General features: G+C 33.6%; 1 protein-coding gene across 5 annotated transcripts in view; it reads left to right on the top strand.

The window, feature by feature from the left end:
• Positions 1 to 18,619, top strand: part of ttk (zinc finger and BTB domain-containing protein ttk) — a 155,788-nt gene that overhangs the window by 85,869 nt on the left and 51,300 nt on the right. Inside the window, exon 5 of one of the 5 annotated variants that reach the window (XM_081769440.1) lies at positions 11,091 to 11,917. The exons of 3 other annotated variants lie outside the window; for them this stretch is intronic. In XM_081769440.1, coding sequence (XP_081625566.1) covers positions 11,091 to 11,560 — 470 coding nt within the window. In that variant the 3' untranslated portion in view covers positions 11,561 to 11,917. Of the gene's footprint in view, positions 1 to 3,201; positions 3,908 to 11,090; positions 11,918 to 18,619 lie in introns of those variants that run through there. One more of the 5 variants, XM_081769439.1, reaches the window with a different exon arrangement.

Consider the following 18,619-nt stretch of genomic DNA (forward strand, 5'->3'; position numbering starts at 1 on the left):
CACAGTCCCATCGTCCAAAACAGGCAAGAATGAGCAAATCGAAAATGAAAGCTGTGCTGATCGTCTTTTTTGATGCTTAATGGGTGATCCATTCTGAATTTGTATCATTTGGGCAGACCGTCAATGCCAAATTTTACGTGGAAGTCCTCAAAGACTGAATCAAAGGATGAACCGCGTCAGGAGCGAGATCAAAGATTCGTGGAAGCTTCACCATGACAGCGGTTCCGCAACTGCCCTACAGTACGACTTGGCCCCATCAGACATCTTTCTATTTCCGAAACTTTGAAAGAAAAAAAAAAAAAACTTAAATGACGTCATTTGGACATGACTTCAAAACGACTTTCACGAGACTTTTAAAGGACATCTCCATTCAGGACTTCCAGGTGGCATACAGTGCATGGTAATCTCCCTGGCAACAACAACAACAACAAAAAGTATTAATGCAAGAAGGTTATACTTCGAGGATTTTTAAGTGATTGTACCAATCTGTCCAATAAACATAAATAAATAAATAAAATCTGACACATTACTTCTAGGACAAACCCTGTATTTGTCAGTTTGAACGTATATAGTTGTAGTCGGTTCATATCATCTTAAAGAGTTACAAAATTTCACCGCGGTGAAACGCAAACATTTCCGATGATCTGTTATAAAGTAACTAACTATGAATGATTAGTAAGAAACTGATATTAAATGGAGTGATTCTCTGTGATTTTATAAAAATGTTTCAAGACCAAAAGTTGTTGGTAAAGACCGAAGTAGTTTTAAAATAAAGTAACTTGCTTTACGGAAGTAATAGAATACCAAAAGATCCAAAAGGTACTTGGTTGGTTTCATTTCCCATTTCAGAACCAAGGTCATATGAAACTGGACCTACTATTTAAAATGGGATCCGAACCATTACTCGAATTTGTAACCGATACGAATCGAACACGAGACTACGCGCATGTTAGCCACTCATTCAGGAACGAGTATTGTTCATAATACTGTGTAAGGTATAATTTTTGCATGAAAAGGAACAGGAGATGGGAAGAATTCAGTTCGTTTTGTATTGTGTTAAACAGGATGGATTGATTTAAATCAGTCTGATTTAAATCACGATTTTAATCAAGATTTAAATCACTTGATTTTTTTAATAAAAATCGTTGATTTAAATCAAATTCCGAAATGAATTAATTTAAAGTGAAAGTAAGTAAAATCCCGTTTCTCTTCTGTTATTTCGATTATGGAAGATAATAATCATAATACAATGAGACTCAAATGTATGTAAGCACAGTATGAAAACGAGTATAATGTAGGGAACGATCAGGGAAAATCCCGTTTGAACGGGTAACGGGTGAACCCTGCTTTCTTTTTGTAACACAGGGTCTTAAAATTTCTATTCCAACGGGGAAATCACCATGGACATTTAAGATGAAAACTCTTTTGTTTGTTTGTTTCCAGATAATAGGAGCGTATTTAGAGGGGTCCGATCCCCTCTCCGAAACAAACAAACAAAATAATAATAATAATAATAATAATAATTTTAAAATTTTGGGCGAAATTTATGTACTAAATACATAGTAGTTCCTCGGGATCGTAATACGACAAATTTTGGATGCGTTAAAATAACGAATAATACTTTTGATAAAGTGGATACTTGACCCCATTGCAGAACATGCCACGATTGCGATGTGATCGCAGAAAATTTGCCGCGCCTGTGTAGGAAAAATTGTCAGAGGAAATAAAATAGCCAACAGAAAAGTGTAAAAACGTGCCTGCTATGTATAGATGTCTTAAATGCACGGACAACTCGCATTTGAACTGTTTTTCACGTCACATAAAGCATATATTTAACAATCACAAGTGTTTCTTCTTCTGGAACTGATCATCTTGATTTTTTTTTTTTTTTTTTTTATTTTGGAATTCCTGCAGGGAATTCGTGTTATTATTCAGTCCAAAATCTCTTATCGTCGCGAATTGTGTCGAGGAATTTGAAGCTTTAAAATATGCAAAACGATAATCATTCCTGTTGTTCTGTATGGTTGCGAAACATGGTCGCTTACTCTGAGGGAAGAACATAGACTGAAAGTATTTGAGAACAAGATCTGAGACGAATATTCGGACCCAAGAGGAACGGGAATGGGTAATGGTGGAAACTTCATAACGAGGAGCTACTTTGTTTATACGGTTTACCTAACATTGTTAGGCTTAGGTGGGCAGGTCATGTAGCTAGAATGGAAGAAAGTAGAAACGCTTTCAAGGTCTTGACTGGAAGACCAATCAGAAAACGACCATTAGGAAGGCCTAGGCGCAGATGTGAGGACAATATTAAGTTGCATCTCGCAGAAATAGGAATACAAAGTAAAAACTGGATCCAGTTGACTAAGGATAGAAGTTAGTGGAGAGCTTTTGTGAACATGGCATTGAACCTCCGGGTTCCATAGGTCATAGAGTGAGTTAGCTAATTTTAGGCGAAATTTACGTACTTTATATCTATTTCGTGCCGCTAGCTAGTTCCAATTGTTTAAAAATATGCCCCTGCCAAATATCAGTAACTTTCGTGAAAAGAAAAGTGTCATGTTGATATACATTGCTGTACTTTTTCCTTAGTGCTTAAGCAACATTGTTTGGGATTGAAATAGGTTAACGATTGGGAATTAATTCAAAATTAAAACTCAATACTTTCACTTAAATGACATAATTAACATTTAATACTAATTCCTAATGTTTTTTCTTCAGTTCGCGACTTGTATTATACGAAGAAAAAGATTTGATTTAAATCAAAAAAATCGATTTAAATCAAAAAAATCAACAAAAATGATTTTTTTGAAAAAAATCATGATTTTTTTCCACCCTGGTGTTAAAACTTGGCAAACATAGACTGGAGTACAAAAAACATAGTCCAGAGTAATTTGTAGAGATGCTTAGTTTCATTCGTTACTTTCTGATTCATACTCCTCGCTAATGAACTTGACATTGTTTTCACAATTAAAACATTGGTAGTAATTTGTTTGTATGGTGTACAACATTGTTTCACGTGAACTATTTATGTGAAAGCCGTGAAAAGATGTATTTTTGGAACTTAAAAAAAGTAACTGCTTTTTGTCTTCGAATAATTATCTTCATGCAGCGCCATGCGAAATAATAAACACGTTTATTATTAAATATCAGAAATAAAATAGTAGTTTTTACAAGAGAAATTCACAATATTCTTTTCAGTTAGAGAGGACGTTGAACATTGTCCACTTGTATTGGAGCTTGAGGACCAGATGTTATCCATTGGTAATTTCAGTAGTGCCCAGAGCAGAAAAGGGAATGAAAATGTGCCTTTACGCTCACAGTGTATCAAAGTTGAGGACATAATGGAAGTACAAAACTTGGAAGATAACTCTGTTTATAATGAAGAAAGCTTGATCTCCGAATTAGATACGGTTGTTATTCCCAACATGATCGATTCAGGTGGATCTGTACGTAATAAATGTATTCAAGAAGCTGAAAATTTATATAGATGCACTGTATGCAGAAAAACATACACACATATAAGTAATTTTTCTAGACATTACACGTCAAATCACCTTCAGTGCAGAACATTTAAATGTCCACTATGCCATCGACAGTTTAACAGGAAGGACAATATGGTAACTCATATCAGAAGTGTACATAGATCAGAGAAATATACAGTGTTAGACTGATATTACAAAAATTTGTTTTCTAATAAAGTTACTTTGACCTTTTTAATAGTATAAAAATCTGTTTAGAATTATTTTAAGAATAATCAGTGTTTACACACACACACAAAGTGTTGCAGAATTAAGAAATTTTGTGTATATTTTCAGTTTGTATTTAATATAAAGAATGAAACTTTGTAAGAGCTGTAAAAACAGTTGTAAATTTATAATAAAAGAATCAAAATTTGCCTTTGAGTAAAGCTCTTTTTAGTATATTGAATCTTAGAACTTACTTCAACTCGACATTAAGTATTACTAATTGTACATGTGTTAGATATGATTTTCGTGAATAATTACAATTAACAATAAAATAAGTAACTAACATTTGGTTCTGGAAAATGATAAATTTGCAAATAGATAATTGTCATATACGATATATTATTACATCATATATGATCCCACATTTTACAGTTATCGTATAAGTGTAAGTGTAATAAGGTTAACTTTTGTATTTTTTTACGTTATTATAATGTAAAAATGCAAAAGATAAATCGTCACCCTTACACTTATATCTTTCCTAAAGAACATTTTATAATTTAAGACACCCTCATATGACAATATTTTATCAACAACTAAGATAAAGGATCATATCGTTAATAATTCGTGAATCTTCGTGTTTTTTTTTATAGTAACATTTTAACTGCTGCTAGAAATATGAAATTTAAGAAGTGCAAAGATTAAAATATTGGTTCCTAGTCTAGAATATTAGTTCTGACCTATTCCTTTTGTCGTGAATTCAGAATATGTTACTTCGATATCCTTTAAAAAATGAGTTTCATGTATTTCGTGTATTCTCTTTAGATTTACGATCGTCAGACTTTACTATTGCTAGTTGAATCCCTCTGAGGACAGAATTATATATTCTTCTTTTACTATTTTGTTATTGTATTATCTGCTTTGTAATAGAAAAAATTTCTGTTTATTTTTTTCCTCTACTGAATTCTCTTATTTCTTTATTTCTATGAATTCTTTATACTGAAGCTCTTTATTTCTGGCTGTTATGTAGGAGTTATCGTATCGAAGAGCTTTCTATTACATATTCCGTATACTACAAAGAATCATAGGGAGCACTGATAAAAAGAAAATCTTACGAAAACGTTTGTTAACAAAACAAGTGACACCGTCCCAAAAGAGAAATGATTTCAGAAGAGAACTAAGAGATATCAATATACTACCAAAAGTTTTTTTTTCCTAAAGGATTATTAAAGCTAAATCAAATTAATGCCTTTTTTCATAGTTAAAATAACTAAAGAAAAAGTATCTAAAACCTCACGTGGATTTTCTTCCTTCATTTAGAGTGTTACTAATTCATATGATGTAGCATTTAACAAAACCAAGCCCTTAAATAAGCTGCAGCCTCGTTTAATTACTACTAAATTATTTTCTTCGGCCATCATTCTGACCGTCACTACAAAAGAATACTAGATTCCCATTTCAGTTTCGCCTAACATTAAAGGCGTCACTAACCATTAATGTTGTCTATCCTAGGTCTCAGTTGACCTCAGTCCTCATTAAATTTAAAGATTTTTTGGTTAACTGAGTCCTCACGTGAACTTCAGTCATAATTCTGACTGTCTCTAATTAAACAAGGCGAAAGGCTCGAGTTACCAATCATTCATAATAATCTCAGAAGATTCTATCTTAGCAGTTATCATTCAAGCTACCTTGCTAGTTGTTTTATGTAGAGCCAGAGATTCAGTCGAAGTTATACTTTTGAGATCATGCAGAGATGTTCTTCCCGTCACTCGTTGTATCTACTTATAAATGCCTCTGAAACAGAAGAAAAAAGGGAGTAATAGTCACTCTCCTAGCAGAATTTTTTTAAAACGAATTCACACCCCTCTGCATCATCGAGGAAAGTAAGAAAGAAGTTACAAGCTAGATCAACTAGCCAACTTTTTAAAAGATTAAATATACATTTGATATACATGATTAATATGATTAATATAATATAATTATCTTTGCTTATTTTAATGTTAATTTGGTTATTTTGAACAGTACTTTGGTCAAAGTTACATTTTTCTTAATTTACGCCAAATATAATTCAGAAATTCATTTAATTCATGTGCAACCCATAAAGTTGGTGTTCCAACTGTAGCCAGAAGGGCAAACAATTCAGTAGTATTATCTGTTATTCAGTTGAGTTCTACTACTCGTTGAACATCAGTGCACAATTTATCACTACATGCAGAGAATATCTAGATGATGAAGTCATAGATAATACCGGTGTTGTTGTTTCAGTCGTGAAATCAACTTAAATTGAAAAATTCATTTCATAAATATAAAAATTTAAAAGTGGATAGAGAAATCTCATTTTTAATCAACTTAAGAAAAAATAGTTGTGCTGTCTACCGCGAAAAAGAAGCGTAAAAATTTATAAGCATTAAGCATAAGAATTTACTAATCAAAATGTTCTCTCGCCTAAGAAATTCAGCATAGCTGATAAGCATTGGTTTACGAATATTTTAGCACAATCTGGCACATTTTGTTAAAATTAACTAATATCTTATATGCTTCCTGGAATCCTAATCGGATGATTATATTCCGGGTGATTGGATTATTGTAATTTCAGCAACCAATTCAGAGACCGGTATCTGGTCGTCGAAGGCAGAAAAAAATGGTTGCTGAAACCATACTCCTATTAGGATTCCCAGGGTATATATAAGGTGAATCTTAGTTAATACTACAAGGATAAGTCGTAACTCTTGCAATATTCTGTTGCACAGCATACCTGTATTTATTATAGTATATAACGGAAACAGATTTACATTTAAGATATATCCCCTCGTGTTGGATTGTTTGCAGCCACTTTCCCGCCAATTCCTCTATTCCACGTCAATACCACATCTTGTCATTAGAGACAAAGACATCTGTCACTTCTGTTTCCACCTCCTACTGGTTGGTGAAACATTGATTTCAGAAAGTGTGCCATGAACTGAAACAGGTTGTAATCCGAAGAGGCAAGGTCAGGACTGTATCCTGGGTGTGGCGTCAGTTTGTTCGCCAAGTTCTTGCATTTTCGTTGCGTTTTTCGAGCCATAGTTTTGGCGTTGTGCAACATACATCTGCTCCAACTGTTCGGAATAAATGTCGGCATTGGTGGTACTATTGTTCGGAACTTACTCGAAGTGAATTACCCCATCACACACACAGAGTATAACATTATGGCGAGTTTAACATTTGGCGACCGGTTCTTGGCCTTGGGAAGTTGGGCCTTGCTCAGCCACTGTTTTTGCACATTCGAAGTTCGGAAAGGCACCACTTCTCGTCCCATGGGACAATCCATTATTTTTTTCCCTTATCTTTATAAAGCATACTAACTGGAGACACGTAGGTGTTCTTCCCTTCTAACAGACAAATACTTTAATCAAATTGGGGTTCTTATTCAGATTATTTCGAACTTGTATAATTTAATTTAATTCTCCAATTAGGTACAGAATTCGTCCATATTGTTCCAGTCACCTCTCTCAACTAAATTACAATTTATTCATTCATTATTCTTATTCATTTTGTCAAAATATTTGCTAATAATTAAAACAAAGAGACAAGAAGTTTGTTAATATAATGTGTTAAGATTAAGAAAAACAAGTTCTTGGTAAACTCTGCTTGGGAAGGAGTTAGCGAAACCGTATTAGTACTGCGCACTTACAAAAGATAGTGAGTTTTAAACAGGATTTAAGAGAATTAGAGGAGAAGTAGTAAAAGAAACGGTGTCAGTAACACAAAGAGAGTGACTACAAACATCGGACCAATTTAATACTATACATTTCTATTTCGAGTGTCAATTCAATTCGGACCAAAAATTCTAAAACTCCTGTATAGTCTTCGTATATCAAATGTTGTCCCTTGTGCATAGACTGTAATCGTAATAAAAATAATTTTATCTGCGTTACTTCATTTTGCTGTCTTAATTGGAAAAGAAATAATTAGAGAAGTAAATGTTACGTGTCGCTTTAAAATCGGGACCGGCATTTTACCGGAGTATGTACATAAATAATATAGAAAATCGTTTCAGGTTATCGCGACGCCAGCAGCAGTTGTGTTCGATGTGCAAGCCCTGTCTGTTAGCTATTGCCTTGCATCTGTTTCCACTGGAAGAGACTGCGTTCAGGCACAGTTCGATCAGTTTTTTTTTCTGTTCCTCTTGACTTTTCACGGACTGTCGAGTGTGCGCGGCTGTCGACTACCTGCCGCTCGTTTCAACAACGGGAACCCACAAAAATCCATTGGGAACGCATGAAAGCATTTAAAAGAGTTTGTATAAAAGGGATTGCATGAATTTGCATCATGTGTCATCTGCTCTATGTACGTTATAGTTGACTTCGCCTTATGACTGGACGCCTTGTCCTGGTGTCAATTCTGTATAGGGGTGAAACATCATGGCCGTACAGTGGATCCAAAATATTCGTCTGTTAATAAGCTAATTTTACTACATAGTGTAATGCAATAACCATAAAGCCGCGTATAAAACTTCCTGCATATTCACGTACCCAGTCGAAACGAACTGAGGAAGTAGGAAGACAGTAGAAGATGGTCTTTAAAAAAAAAAAAAAAAAAAAAAAAAAAAGTGTTTGTCGCTAGGCAGAATGTAATTCAGCCGGTCGCTAACAGATGGCGTTGGAGCGGCTCAGATCCACAAAAAGTGCTGTTACGCTAAGTGGTTTGGTTTACATTCATGAGATTCACGCGTGCTTCTTTCAGTCTCTATAAACTTTCACCTGTCGCCTGCAAGATAGCGTTCGTAGATGTGTCTCCATGACATGTAAGGAACGAAATATTCGAGCTTTATTCTTCTTTACCGGATATAAATATTGTTATGACATTTACGATTGCGGCGGAGCACTGCTGTCCTTGTTCTTTGTAACGGTGGATTCTCATATCACATGAAGGAAAATACTTTCTCCATCGCATCGGGGATATGCCAGGCCTCCGATATTTACGATGCTCAATACACGTTAATAGCAGAGATATCATTTGTGTTGCGATTCATAAGAGCGATAATTTCTTTCTTTGACATGGAAATCTTTTGTGGTAGATTGCTTACTTATTTGACCATAACCTGACCCAGTGTTGGAAAGGCAGAAATGTAGCTTTCCTACAAGGATGTTAATTCTCTGAGCTGTGCCCTCTGACACACTCAACAGCTGTCCTTCTTACAAGTCAATAAACAGCACTTTCAGACTACTCGCAGTAATTTCCAGGGAATGTTCATGCATGCTGTTATTGTTGATTGAAGTCGCTACCGTAAATCTGAAACAACCTTCTGTCTCATCTTCCTTAAAGTAATTTCACGTATTTAGTAATTGGTTTTACTAACTTATTCTTAACACATATAATGAAGTCTTAAAAAGATAAAACCGTCGAGATATCACCGATGAATGCGACAGGTTGCAAACTCGTAGTTACTATTATTTTCTACATAAAGCACATTAATACTCCAGAAAAGTTAGGCTTTGGTACCCAACTAATAAGATACAAGCTGATTTTTTTCAGGATCGATATTTCGGACCAGTCCTTACTTACTGAAAAGTCCCTGTCGATCCCACATCGGTTTCAGTTTTAACATGGCGTCTCAAGATAGTGGCGCGTGGTTACATACGCTTACACGTTTGCTCTCGGAACTTTAACAGATAATAATAGTATACAGTTAATCTTTCGTTAGAGATAATATTAACATAAAGTATACTGTCTTAGGTTTTAATATGGAAATAATTTCTTTAATAATAATAATAACTGAATATCGCTTAAAGAGTTTAATAGTTAAAAATCGTATCATATTGGATCAGCAATCTCTCGATTTGTTTGACGCAGCTTTCCATTCTATTTTACATCTTTCGTTATTTCAGTCACAGTCTTTTTCTAAGTATTTTTCCTTCTGACATTCGTGCCATAACTAACAGCACGATTCTTGTATGTCTCATAATGTGTCCAGTCATTTTGCCTTTCCGAAACTGTCTTCAGCATACTCCTACCATATCCGTTAACTTCTTCATTGGATTCTCATCTAAGCATCTGATTTTCATTATTCTACTGTAGCACCACATTTCAAAGGTTTTAATTCTCCATTTTCTTCTAGAGTCTATGCCTAGTGTCCATACAACGCAGTCTCCATACATATGCGTTCATCAGCCTTTTCCTCAGTTCTTATCAACTTTGGTTTTCCTTGTGTTGATTTTCATGTTGAATTTGCTGCTATGTACCTTCTACATTTTATTTTTTATTTATTTATTTTTGGGTAAACTAGGGTTGCCCACGAAACTCGTGAAATTACTATTCTTCTCTCAGAAACGAGAAGAAAACATTTTGTCGTATTTCGAATTAAAAAATGTACTTCCTTTCTCGTGGGCAACACTACCTAAGAGAAAAAGCAAAATAATTCATTTTAGATAGAAAATATAATAGTCAATGCAATCGAAAGTAAAAATCAAAGATGTAGCAAATTTGATGGTTCAGAAACATTGATAGCTACTTCATGCATGAAATGGGTACCGCGCGTAGGATTTTATCCATAGCTCATGAACAGATTGCTGATTTTGATGTTTCGAAAACGGTTTCAAAGTAGACATTATTATCTGCAACTTTCTTGAGTTTTCTGGATATTTCAAAGTTAAAAAGAAAAATGGATTGGCAAAAGTGTAAAAAATCAAGAGATTTTTAGCGATCAAAATCATTTTGTAAATATAATTATTAATAATAAGTCCACTTCTCTCTATGCAATTTGGTTATAAGGAGGAGATCCGTGACCCAAGCGTAATCGCTAACGCTCTCGCCTTCGGTGCGAGCGGTCCACGGTTCGATTCCTGGTGAGGGCATTCGGTCGAAAAAGTGTAAAAAGCTTTTTCAGGGCAGCCATTTTGAATTAGGTTTTCCTGGGTTTTCCTCATTCACACCAGGCAAATGCCGCGTTGGTACTTTACATAGATCCCAGGCCGTTTCTTTTCTTCCTTCCCTTTCCCCGGATAGTGTGCTCACCGAGGAACGTCATCTCTCAAACGTGACAGGCTGACATGGTCATAGATGCCGAAAGCCCAGAAATCTAAATCCTAAAGATGAAGGTCCATGAATATTTGTTAAAGTTAAAAGAGCAAATGTGCGAGCGTATGGAATTCCCGCGCCGCCATTTTTGTAAGTGAAACCGGTTGGGACCAATGGGAACTTGTAAAGATACATCTGAAATATCGATTCTGAAAAATTCAGCTTTCGTCTAATTAGTTGAACACCATCAACATATTTTGCATATCTTTCCTAGCCTAGAACTACGAACATAAATGTGAATAAACCCTATCATTAACTTTACAACTTTTGACACTAAATGTACGAAACGTTGAAGAGCTGTTAGCAGAAAATTATTACAAGGTAAATTCGCAATCTTCTTTTCAGTTAGTGAAGAAGCTAGACATTTCCCTCTTGCTATGGAGCTACAAGACCAGGTGATATCCATGGATAGTTTTGCTTTTGCCGATACCAGACAGGAAAGCAATCAAGAATATTCTTCTTCAAATGGAAGTTCAAGCTTGACTGTGGGCTATATCAAAAGTGAAGTTATTACCGAAAAAAACTCAGAAGATTCTCTTCTATATTCAGACGGAAATTTTTTGTACAACCTAGATACAGTTGGTTTTTCAAGTGCAACAGACATTGGTGTATCAGCATGTAAAAATTTTATCCAAGAAGGAGAAAACACTTACAGATGTACTTTGTGTATGAAAACATACGCACACATTAGTAGCTTCTGTAGGCATTATGCAGTGGTTCATCTTCAGAGCAAAATATTCACTTGCATGTTTTGTCAGCGGCAGTTCAAGAGAAAAGACAATATGTTAACTCACGTTCGAAGTATGCATAAATAGCATTTATTCTTATTTATGACAGAATTTGTGAATTTCGTATTTTGTAAATTCCGGTTCCAGCAAGGAGGATCGACGAAAACTCAAGGGCTATGTGTTCGTATTTACTATCCATAAATGGTTAAAAGTAGAATATGAGAAATATTACTGCAGATTTTGGAGAAGAGATCCGGTTCATATTGGTGGACTAGAGTGTATTGACGTCTGAAAATTGCATTTTAAAAAATCCTTGTTATACATGTTTGTAATGTAATGTTGGTTAAATCAAATAATGTTTATACCGAATCCAGTTTTTTTTTTTTTTTTTTTTTTTCATTATTACATCGTTGTAATAAATAGAGCTACTTTAAATCAACAAATTAAAAATTTAAATAATATATTTTGTGCTATGTATATATTGTGAACTTCATACAATTTAAATATAAAAACAGTTATAAAAAGTGAAAAATACATGTTTATTATTTTGACTTCAAGTTAGTTCCACATTTGAATATTATCTAGTCGATATCTGATAACGGCATTTAAGGATTTTTTCAATATCATTAAAAAAAAAAAAATAGCCTGCATTTATTTTTAGAAATGCAGCAAATATTAGCGTGTTTTTCGTCGTGAAGGCTTCCATATTATCTGATGTACGTGTCAAAATGTTCTTCCCTACCGACGCAAGCTGATTTTAAAAAATACATTTCGTAATGCATGTTTTAATGTAAAGTAAAAATGAAAATTTATGTTGATATGAATTTCTAATGCAAACACGTAAAATACATTTCGGCCAATTGTTGAAAACAAGTGTCTGAAGTCCGTCCGGATAAAGCTGGGAAAAGTATTTCAGGATAACGTCGGTCAAGATGACTGACTGAATGAACTGGAATATAATTTTACTCATACATACTATTGATAACTTAAACCCAAAACGGTTGTCTAGTATGTCATACGGGTTGACATAAAATGAAAAAAATAAAATTAACTAGACACTAGTTAGTTCGATGGTTTTAGTTTGCTGTTGGCATTTTTCATTATCCAAATTTGTAATTTCAGTTTTTGGTTGTAATTGCGCAGGTATCGTTCTGTTACAGTATTGGGTAGTGTAGCTAACACAACCATTTTCACTATAGGAATCTTGAGTTTTTCTCTTTTACTTCCTTCCAAATCACTTTATAAAAATGTTTAACTGGTGGATAAAATTTTGTCTTCTATTCTATTTGACAGATGTAGACGTACAGTGAACAGCGAGTTGAAAATCAGATCACTATATTTGTTAAAAATGTAATATTTGATTTCATTGTTAAATAAAAGTAGTATTTATGTCCCTTTTAAGAAGTTAAAGCGAACGTAATTGCAATGTCAAAAAAATGTTCGAATCGAATTACTAGAATCAGTATAGGTGCTATTACTTCGTTGTTCAAAATTCTGTAATTTACAGTTGATCGTCACTGAATTTCAAGTAGATCGCAAAACCTTTTAGAAAAAGTGATACTATCTAAAAACAAATCTTACACAGTAATGTTCCCTTTTTTATAAGTGAGTTTCATTTGAGGTAAAATGATTCCGAATAAAACAACGTAAATATACTATTTCTATGAAGAATTTAAACACCGTTTTTGCTTTGTCAGAGGCAAAAGAAAAAGTAAATAATATTAACACTTACGCGATAACAACACAACATTACACTAGAGGGTCTCACAATTAAGATCACACAAGAGGTCATTCTATTGGCAAGAATTAATGCGTATTACACTATAGTAAAAAGTGCCCACGCTTGGATAAATTTCTAATTACACTTTTGACGTTAATTTGAGGACACTGAATCCTATGAAACTATTTTTAAAAATATGCGTCCATGAGGTTCCTAGAAAAGTGATCTCAAAAATGTACGATATAATAAAAATTAAACATTCCAACTTGAAGGTCATTTTCTTGTGACTTCGTAAACGGATGTGTTTAAAAATAGATTAAACATTATCATTAGATTTATCATTCTAAAATTAGTATAAAAAGCGCAATTAGAATTTTTGCTATTAGCATTAGCGTTAGTTCTTTGTAGTTAGTTAGGCGTTTGGATAAATGTACCCTCGCCATACCAGTTACGGAAGAATTAAAAAAGAACCACGCTACTTAAACATTTTGTGATAAGTGTGCTGAGTTTCATTATTATAAATTAATAGCGTTCAAGTTTCACGTTCAAAATTAACATTTCATTTTGAAGATAAACAGATCTGAACATATTTACTAACGGAGATATCTTTCCGTGTAGTTGTTCTTAGAATTGTGTTGCCGATACGAAACTACATTATCACCGACGAAGCTGCGTTCATTACTTATATCACCTCCAAACACACAAATGCACAGGCACAAACGCTGTAGTAATGTTTCCACAACTTATGTAGTTCTTTTTTTTAAATATGTAAGGGAAAGAGCACTCAATCTTTCGAGTTTCCCGACATAACGTTGACATGACACTGTCCACCATCAATACTCCTGTTGGCAGTGATTGTTCAATATGCCGGGCTATCTTTTAGAAACATTTGTGGTGTCACATCTGATAATGTTTCATCAATACTGTAGTGTGTAGTGCACGTTCCACAGGTGCCCGTATTTCATTTGCACCACACTAATAAGTACTTACGTAAAGTGAATCTCCAGTGGGCGAGATGGTGTTTTGTTTAGTTGTGCAGAAAAAGTTTCAGTTCGTGTAGTAACAGTAACTTTCAGTAATTACCAGTACAGTCAAAAATAAACGGAATGAAACTTTTCTTTTATTGCAAATAAAATAAAACACTTTATACAATACCACCTTCAAATTAATGACTTTGTTACTAAAGTGAAGTGGTATTTTGGTCACCATCTTCCTCATACTTCTTGTTTTTGGTTAAAACGAATCTTCGACCGTCGAGCAAATCGAATCAAGTCACTTCCGATTTTTAATGACACTGAAGATTATTTCAGTTCTTCCCGACCCTGGGTATTGGACCCTGAATTATCTTCAGTAAAAACGTGCAAACTTGTGCCATTCATAAACTTAGGTCCGCAACATTGCTTTCGCTGTGTACTTTCAGCGTAGAAGAATGTTTACTCAGTAAATGTCTTATCTAGTTGCTGGTCTTGTAGCATCATTTTACCATTGCGACAGGAATTGCCTTTAAAACACCAGAGCCTCGTGAGAGTAACGTCTTAACTTGAAAGCTGCAGTAAATATCTTCTGTACTAGCCGTACCATGTTGGCTATCTTTCTACTCAGTCAGAGGATAATCGTTGTAAATTCAGAGCCGTAGCAGCAAAAGTTCAGTTCATATTTGATCCTACTGATATTTATAATTTTCCTCTGAAGAGGAGTCAGTGGCTTCGAGACTGTTTTATTTACAAGTTTCAAAATAATACAAAAACAAAGAACGTAAGTCTAAGTACTATAGACTAACAATATAGTTCAAGTAACCATTCACCCTCCCCGATTTTTCGGAATTTTGAAAGAAAAAAGTTTAATCACTGATCCCTTTTTTAATATGTGATGAGATTTATCTTAAATCTGTAGCAATATTTATTTATTTATTTTTTTAATATACGTTGCGCTGAAATACCGTCTGGTTGAAAATAATTATCGTCATATATTTTAAAATCTCATGCTCTTATGTTTAGTAAATTATCATCAGACACACTTCTTTCGTGGTTTCCTACTCCAAATTTCTCGTTGTGACCCTTAATTTTCGACTTACGAGAGTTTTGAGTCTCAGCCCTATAAAATGATCTCATATTAAACCAAAGTAACCCATGAGGAAAAAAATGACTCAGTTCAGTACTATTAAATGATGCTCCTTGAGTTTTCCATTCATTTACAGTATACAATATGAAGTAAAGGTACCTTGTTAGTTTGGAAAGACAATTGTAAGTTAGTGAATATATACTATGAAGGTAATAACTATTAAATCATTGAAGATAAGTTTAGAATGACGTCAGATGTGTGTTTATGGCGCAAAAAAAAAAAAAAATCTACCGCAAAATCATGTCACATGCCCCCTTAGTATTAAAATATTTGACTCTGAATCCAAGATGGCCGCTATGATGGTACAGTACAGTAATAGATGAGGTTCTATGTCATTACTTCTAGCCATTCCAAGCGTAGTAAGTTCCTTTGCCACATATTGGATACTGTAAGTGTTTTCAGAACTTGAGGTCGCTTGGGGCATCATTTAATATACAATTGAGCTATTTTTTCTCATTGGCTACGTTGATCTGATACGAAACCATTTTAGGGGTGAAACTCAGAAAAACTTGGAAGTCGAAAATAATACCCCCTAATATATATATATATATATATAAGAATAGTGTTTGGAATAACTTCTTAATTTAAAAATCCAATCCAATAATGGCTTCAGTCAGTTAAAATGATCACAAATTGATTATAAATTTCATATTTCTTGATCCAAATGCAACATCGAGAAACTTTATCATAATTTACGTTCCGTTTAATTAATAATTATATAAAACCATTGGTATTAACAATTTATGGCTTTTTTTGTTGTATAAATTTTCGTTTTTGTTCTTGTTATGAATGATCTTAGTTCAGTGAAACTAGTAATAAACATATAGCTTAAAACCTCTCAGATTGGATGTCATGCCATATTAAGTTCACAAAAGGAATTCATGTCTCTTCGTAATACTTAGTAAGTTCTAGAAATATATCCTTTATCAGTAATCTTATTCTTCTGAGGAATGGCTACAAATAAGTATCAGATAAACAATAACGCTATATGCCACTACATATATATCTGGTGTACAATTAGGTTTAAACAAAAAGAAAAGAATTGGTGTTTTTAGAAACACCATATATTGTCATTCGTTTCTAGGATCTGTCACAGCTTTCGACTGACGAATGTGAGGAGAAATTTTCTAAAAATGTGTTCAACACGATGACACGTCTCTTTCAGAGACGATAAGATTGAAGTACAAATTGTAAATATGGGATGCTCTCAAGTTTGTATTATAGTGTTTTATAAAGCAACAGTTCGAGAGTTAAGGATAATAGTGTTGAATATAGTTGATGTAGGTATTTTATGCTGCTCAAACAGTTTAAAGAACAATGATAATAGCATCGTTATTATATGTAGAGGGAACAAATCTTCAGGAGGGGAAATTGTTTTATATTTTAAAAATGTTTTTTCGTGATTTTACATAAAACTAACACTGATTCGGAAGGAGCACTGTGCAGTTTTCGCATGCACTGAGCATATTAATGAGTGGTCCTTAACTTATTTTCTTTTCCCCAACCTTTCCCTTCGTATGTATGAAGTATTGCACGAGCAAGCATGAATGTACACGCATCTTATTTTCTTCGTCTAAATGTTGCAAATCTCATATTATCTAAGCTTTTAAAAAACAAAGCGATAGCCCAAGCGACATTGATCTTTTTGCTTTGGAAATAGATTTTTGTTACTGTATGGTTGCGGCATTCAATCTGGCTGCAAATTGTTACATGAAATGTATTTTTTCAAGAGAATGTGTTTTAAATTTCAAACTCTGTTTCTTATAGTTCCTTTTTACTAATTATAATTCATGTTAACATGCTAAGATCTTGATTTTTATGGATCATCTGTATGTTTTGGCAAGTTCATATTGCATTTTTGTCCTTCTTTGGCCCTGCTACAATACCAGAAAAAGAATATTCTCTTATCTTCAGATGACAGTTCAGTTTATTGAATTGACTAAAATAATGATTCGTCATAATGGAGAATTATAGGTCAAGATTTGAACTTACTAGATAGAAGATCCTTAGACGGCTGCTCTTTCTTGGAAAAGGTAATTCAACTTGAAGTACAGTTGTTTTAAAAGTTGCTGCAACCATAGTAGTGCTTCCTTATTGTATTCATATATATATATTCACGTGTGTGTGTATATATATATAAAGAGCTTCGGATATTTCTGGGTTGCTCTTTTATTTAAGTTTTATGAATATATTATTTATGTCTGGATTTTCGTTCCATTTTCTTCCAAAATTTAAATGCATGTGTGATCTTTAGGTGAAGATAAAGGGAATTACCTTGCAACAAAATAAGTAAACAATAATAATATTTAATAGCATTTTAATATGTAGATAGCCCTAAGAAGGTTTGTTATTAAAACAAGAAATAATATGTATGTACTAAATTTTGCTCTTCAGTACAGCATATGCACTGATTTCATTTTATAAAATGTTTTAGAAGGGTGTAGTAGATTTCTTAGATTTTTTATTTCCCAGTACGCGATATTAATTCAGATAACTTCTAAAAATAACAATGATAAAATAATAAAAGTTTACAACTAACAATCGCTGTATATCTGCTGTTGTGGCCCGTAGCTTTACCATCCTGTGTTCAAACAGTTTTCTTAGTGGATGCAATATGCTTAATCTTTCCGTCTCATCTGCAAGGTAAGAATTCCCTTTATTCTTTCATGTGAAGTATACAATTAAATACTGGAAGTGTGTAAAAAGTGCATGAGAGTTATTTTATACAGCAGTAGCCTCAGTAAAGGCAACAACTGTACTCTAGGTAACCCAGAATATCCTCTGCTTTTTGACAACTGTTGTGCATTGTTGTGTGACAGCTGATTAGCTTGCTCTTGTTTTATCGAAAGCCTGTAGCATTGTTGAAGTAAGTTCAAACTTGAATGCATTTTGTAGCAAGGTATTGTTTTCAATAAAGCCTTTTTTGTAACGTAGCCTTGTTTGTCATTTAATTGTGCTGTGGAACACAGCATCCTTCCTAACCTGGGGTGAATGAACTGTTTCGTGTAGGCCTGTTAGATTTAAGTTTCTGTTCAGAATGTAGCCCTTTTCATTAATTGCTTCATAGCCTAGTTTCGTTTTAAAAGTGCACGAAGAATGCTTTTATTATTATTTTCAGTATGAAATACGTAAATATCTTACTACATATATACATACATATATAGATTTTCCAAAAACAAAATTCGTGCTGTCAATTTAGATATATTCTTGATTAGTTAAATGTTGTTTGTCAGTCTTTCTTATGATGAAGAGATAAGTGCATGTTATTTTTTTTAAAAAAATAATAAAATAACTTAGGAAACGTG

The sequence above is a fragment of the Thermobia domestica genome, chromosome 8 (genome assembly GCF_964235325.1).
Source record: "Thermobia domestica chromosome 8, izTheDome1.hap1.1, whole genome shotgun sequence".
Taxonomy (NCBI): Eukaryota; Metazoa; Arthropoda; class Insecta; order Zygentoma; family Lepismatidae; genus Thermobia; species Thermobia domestica.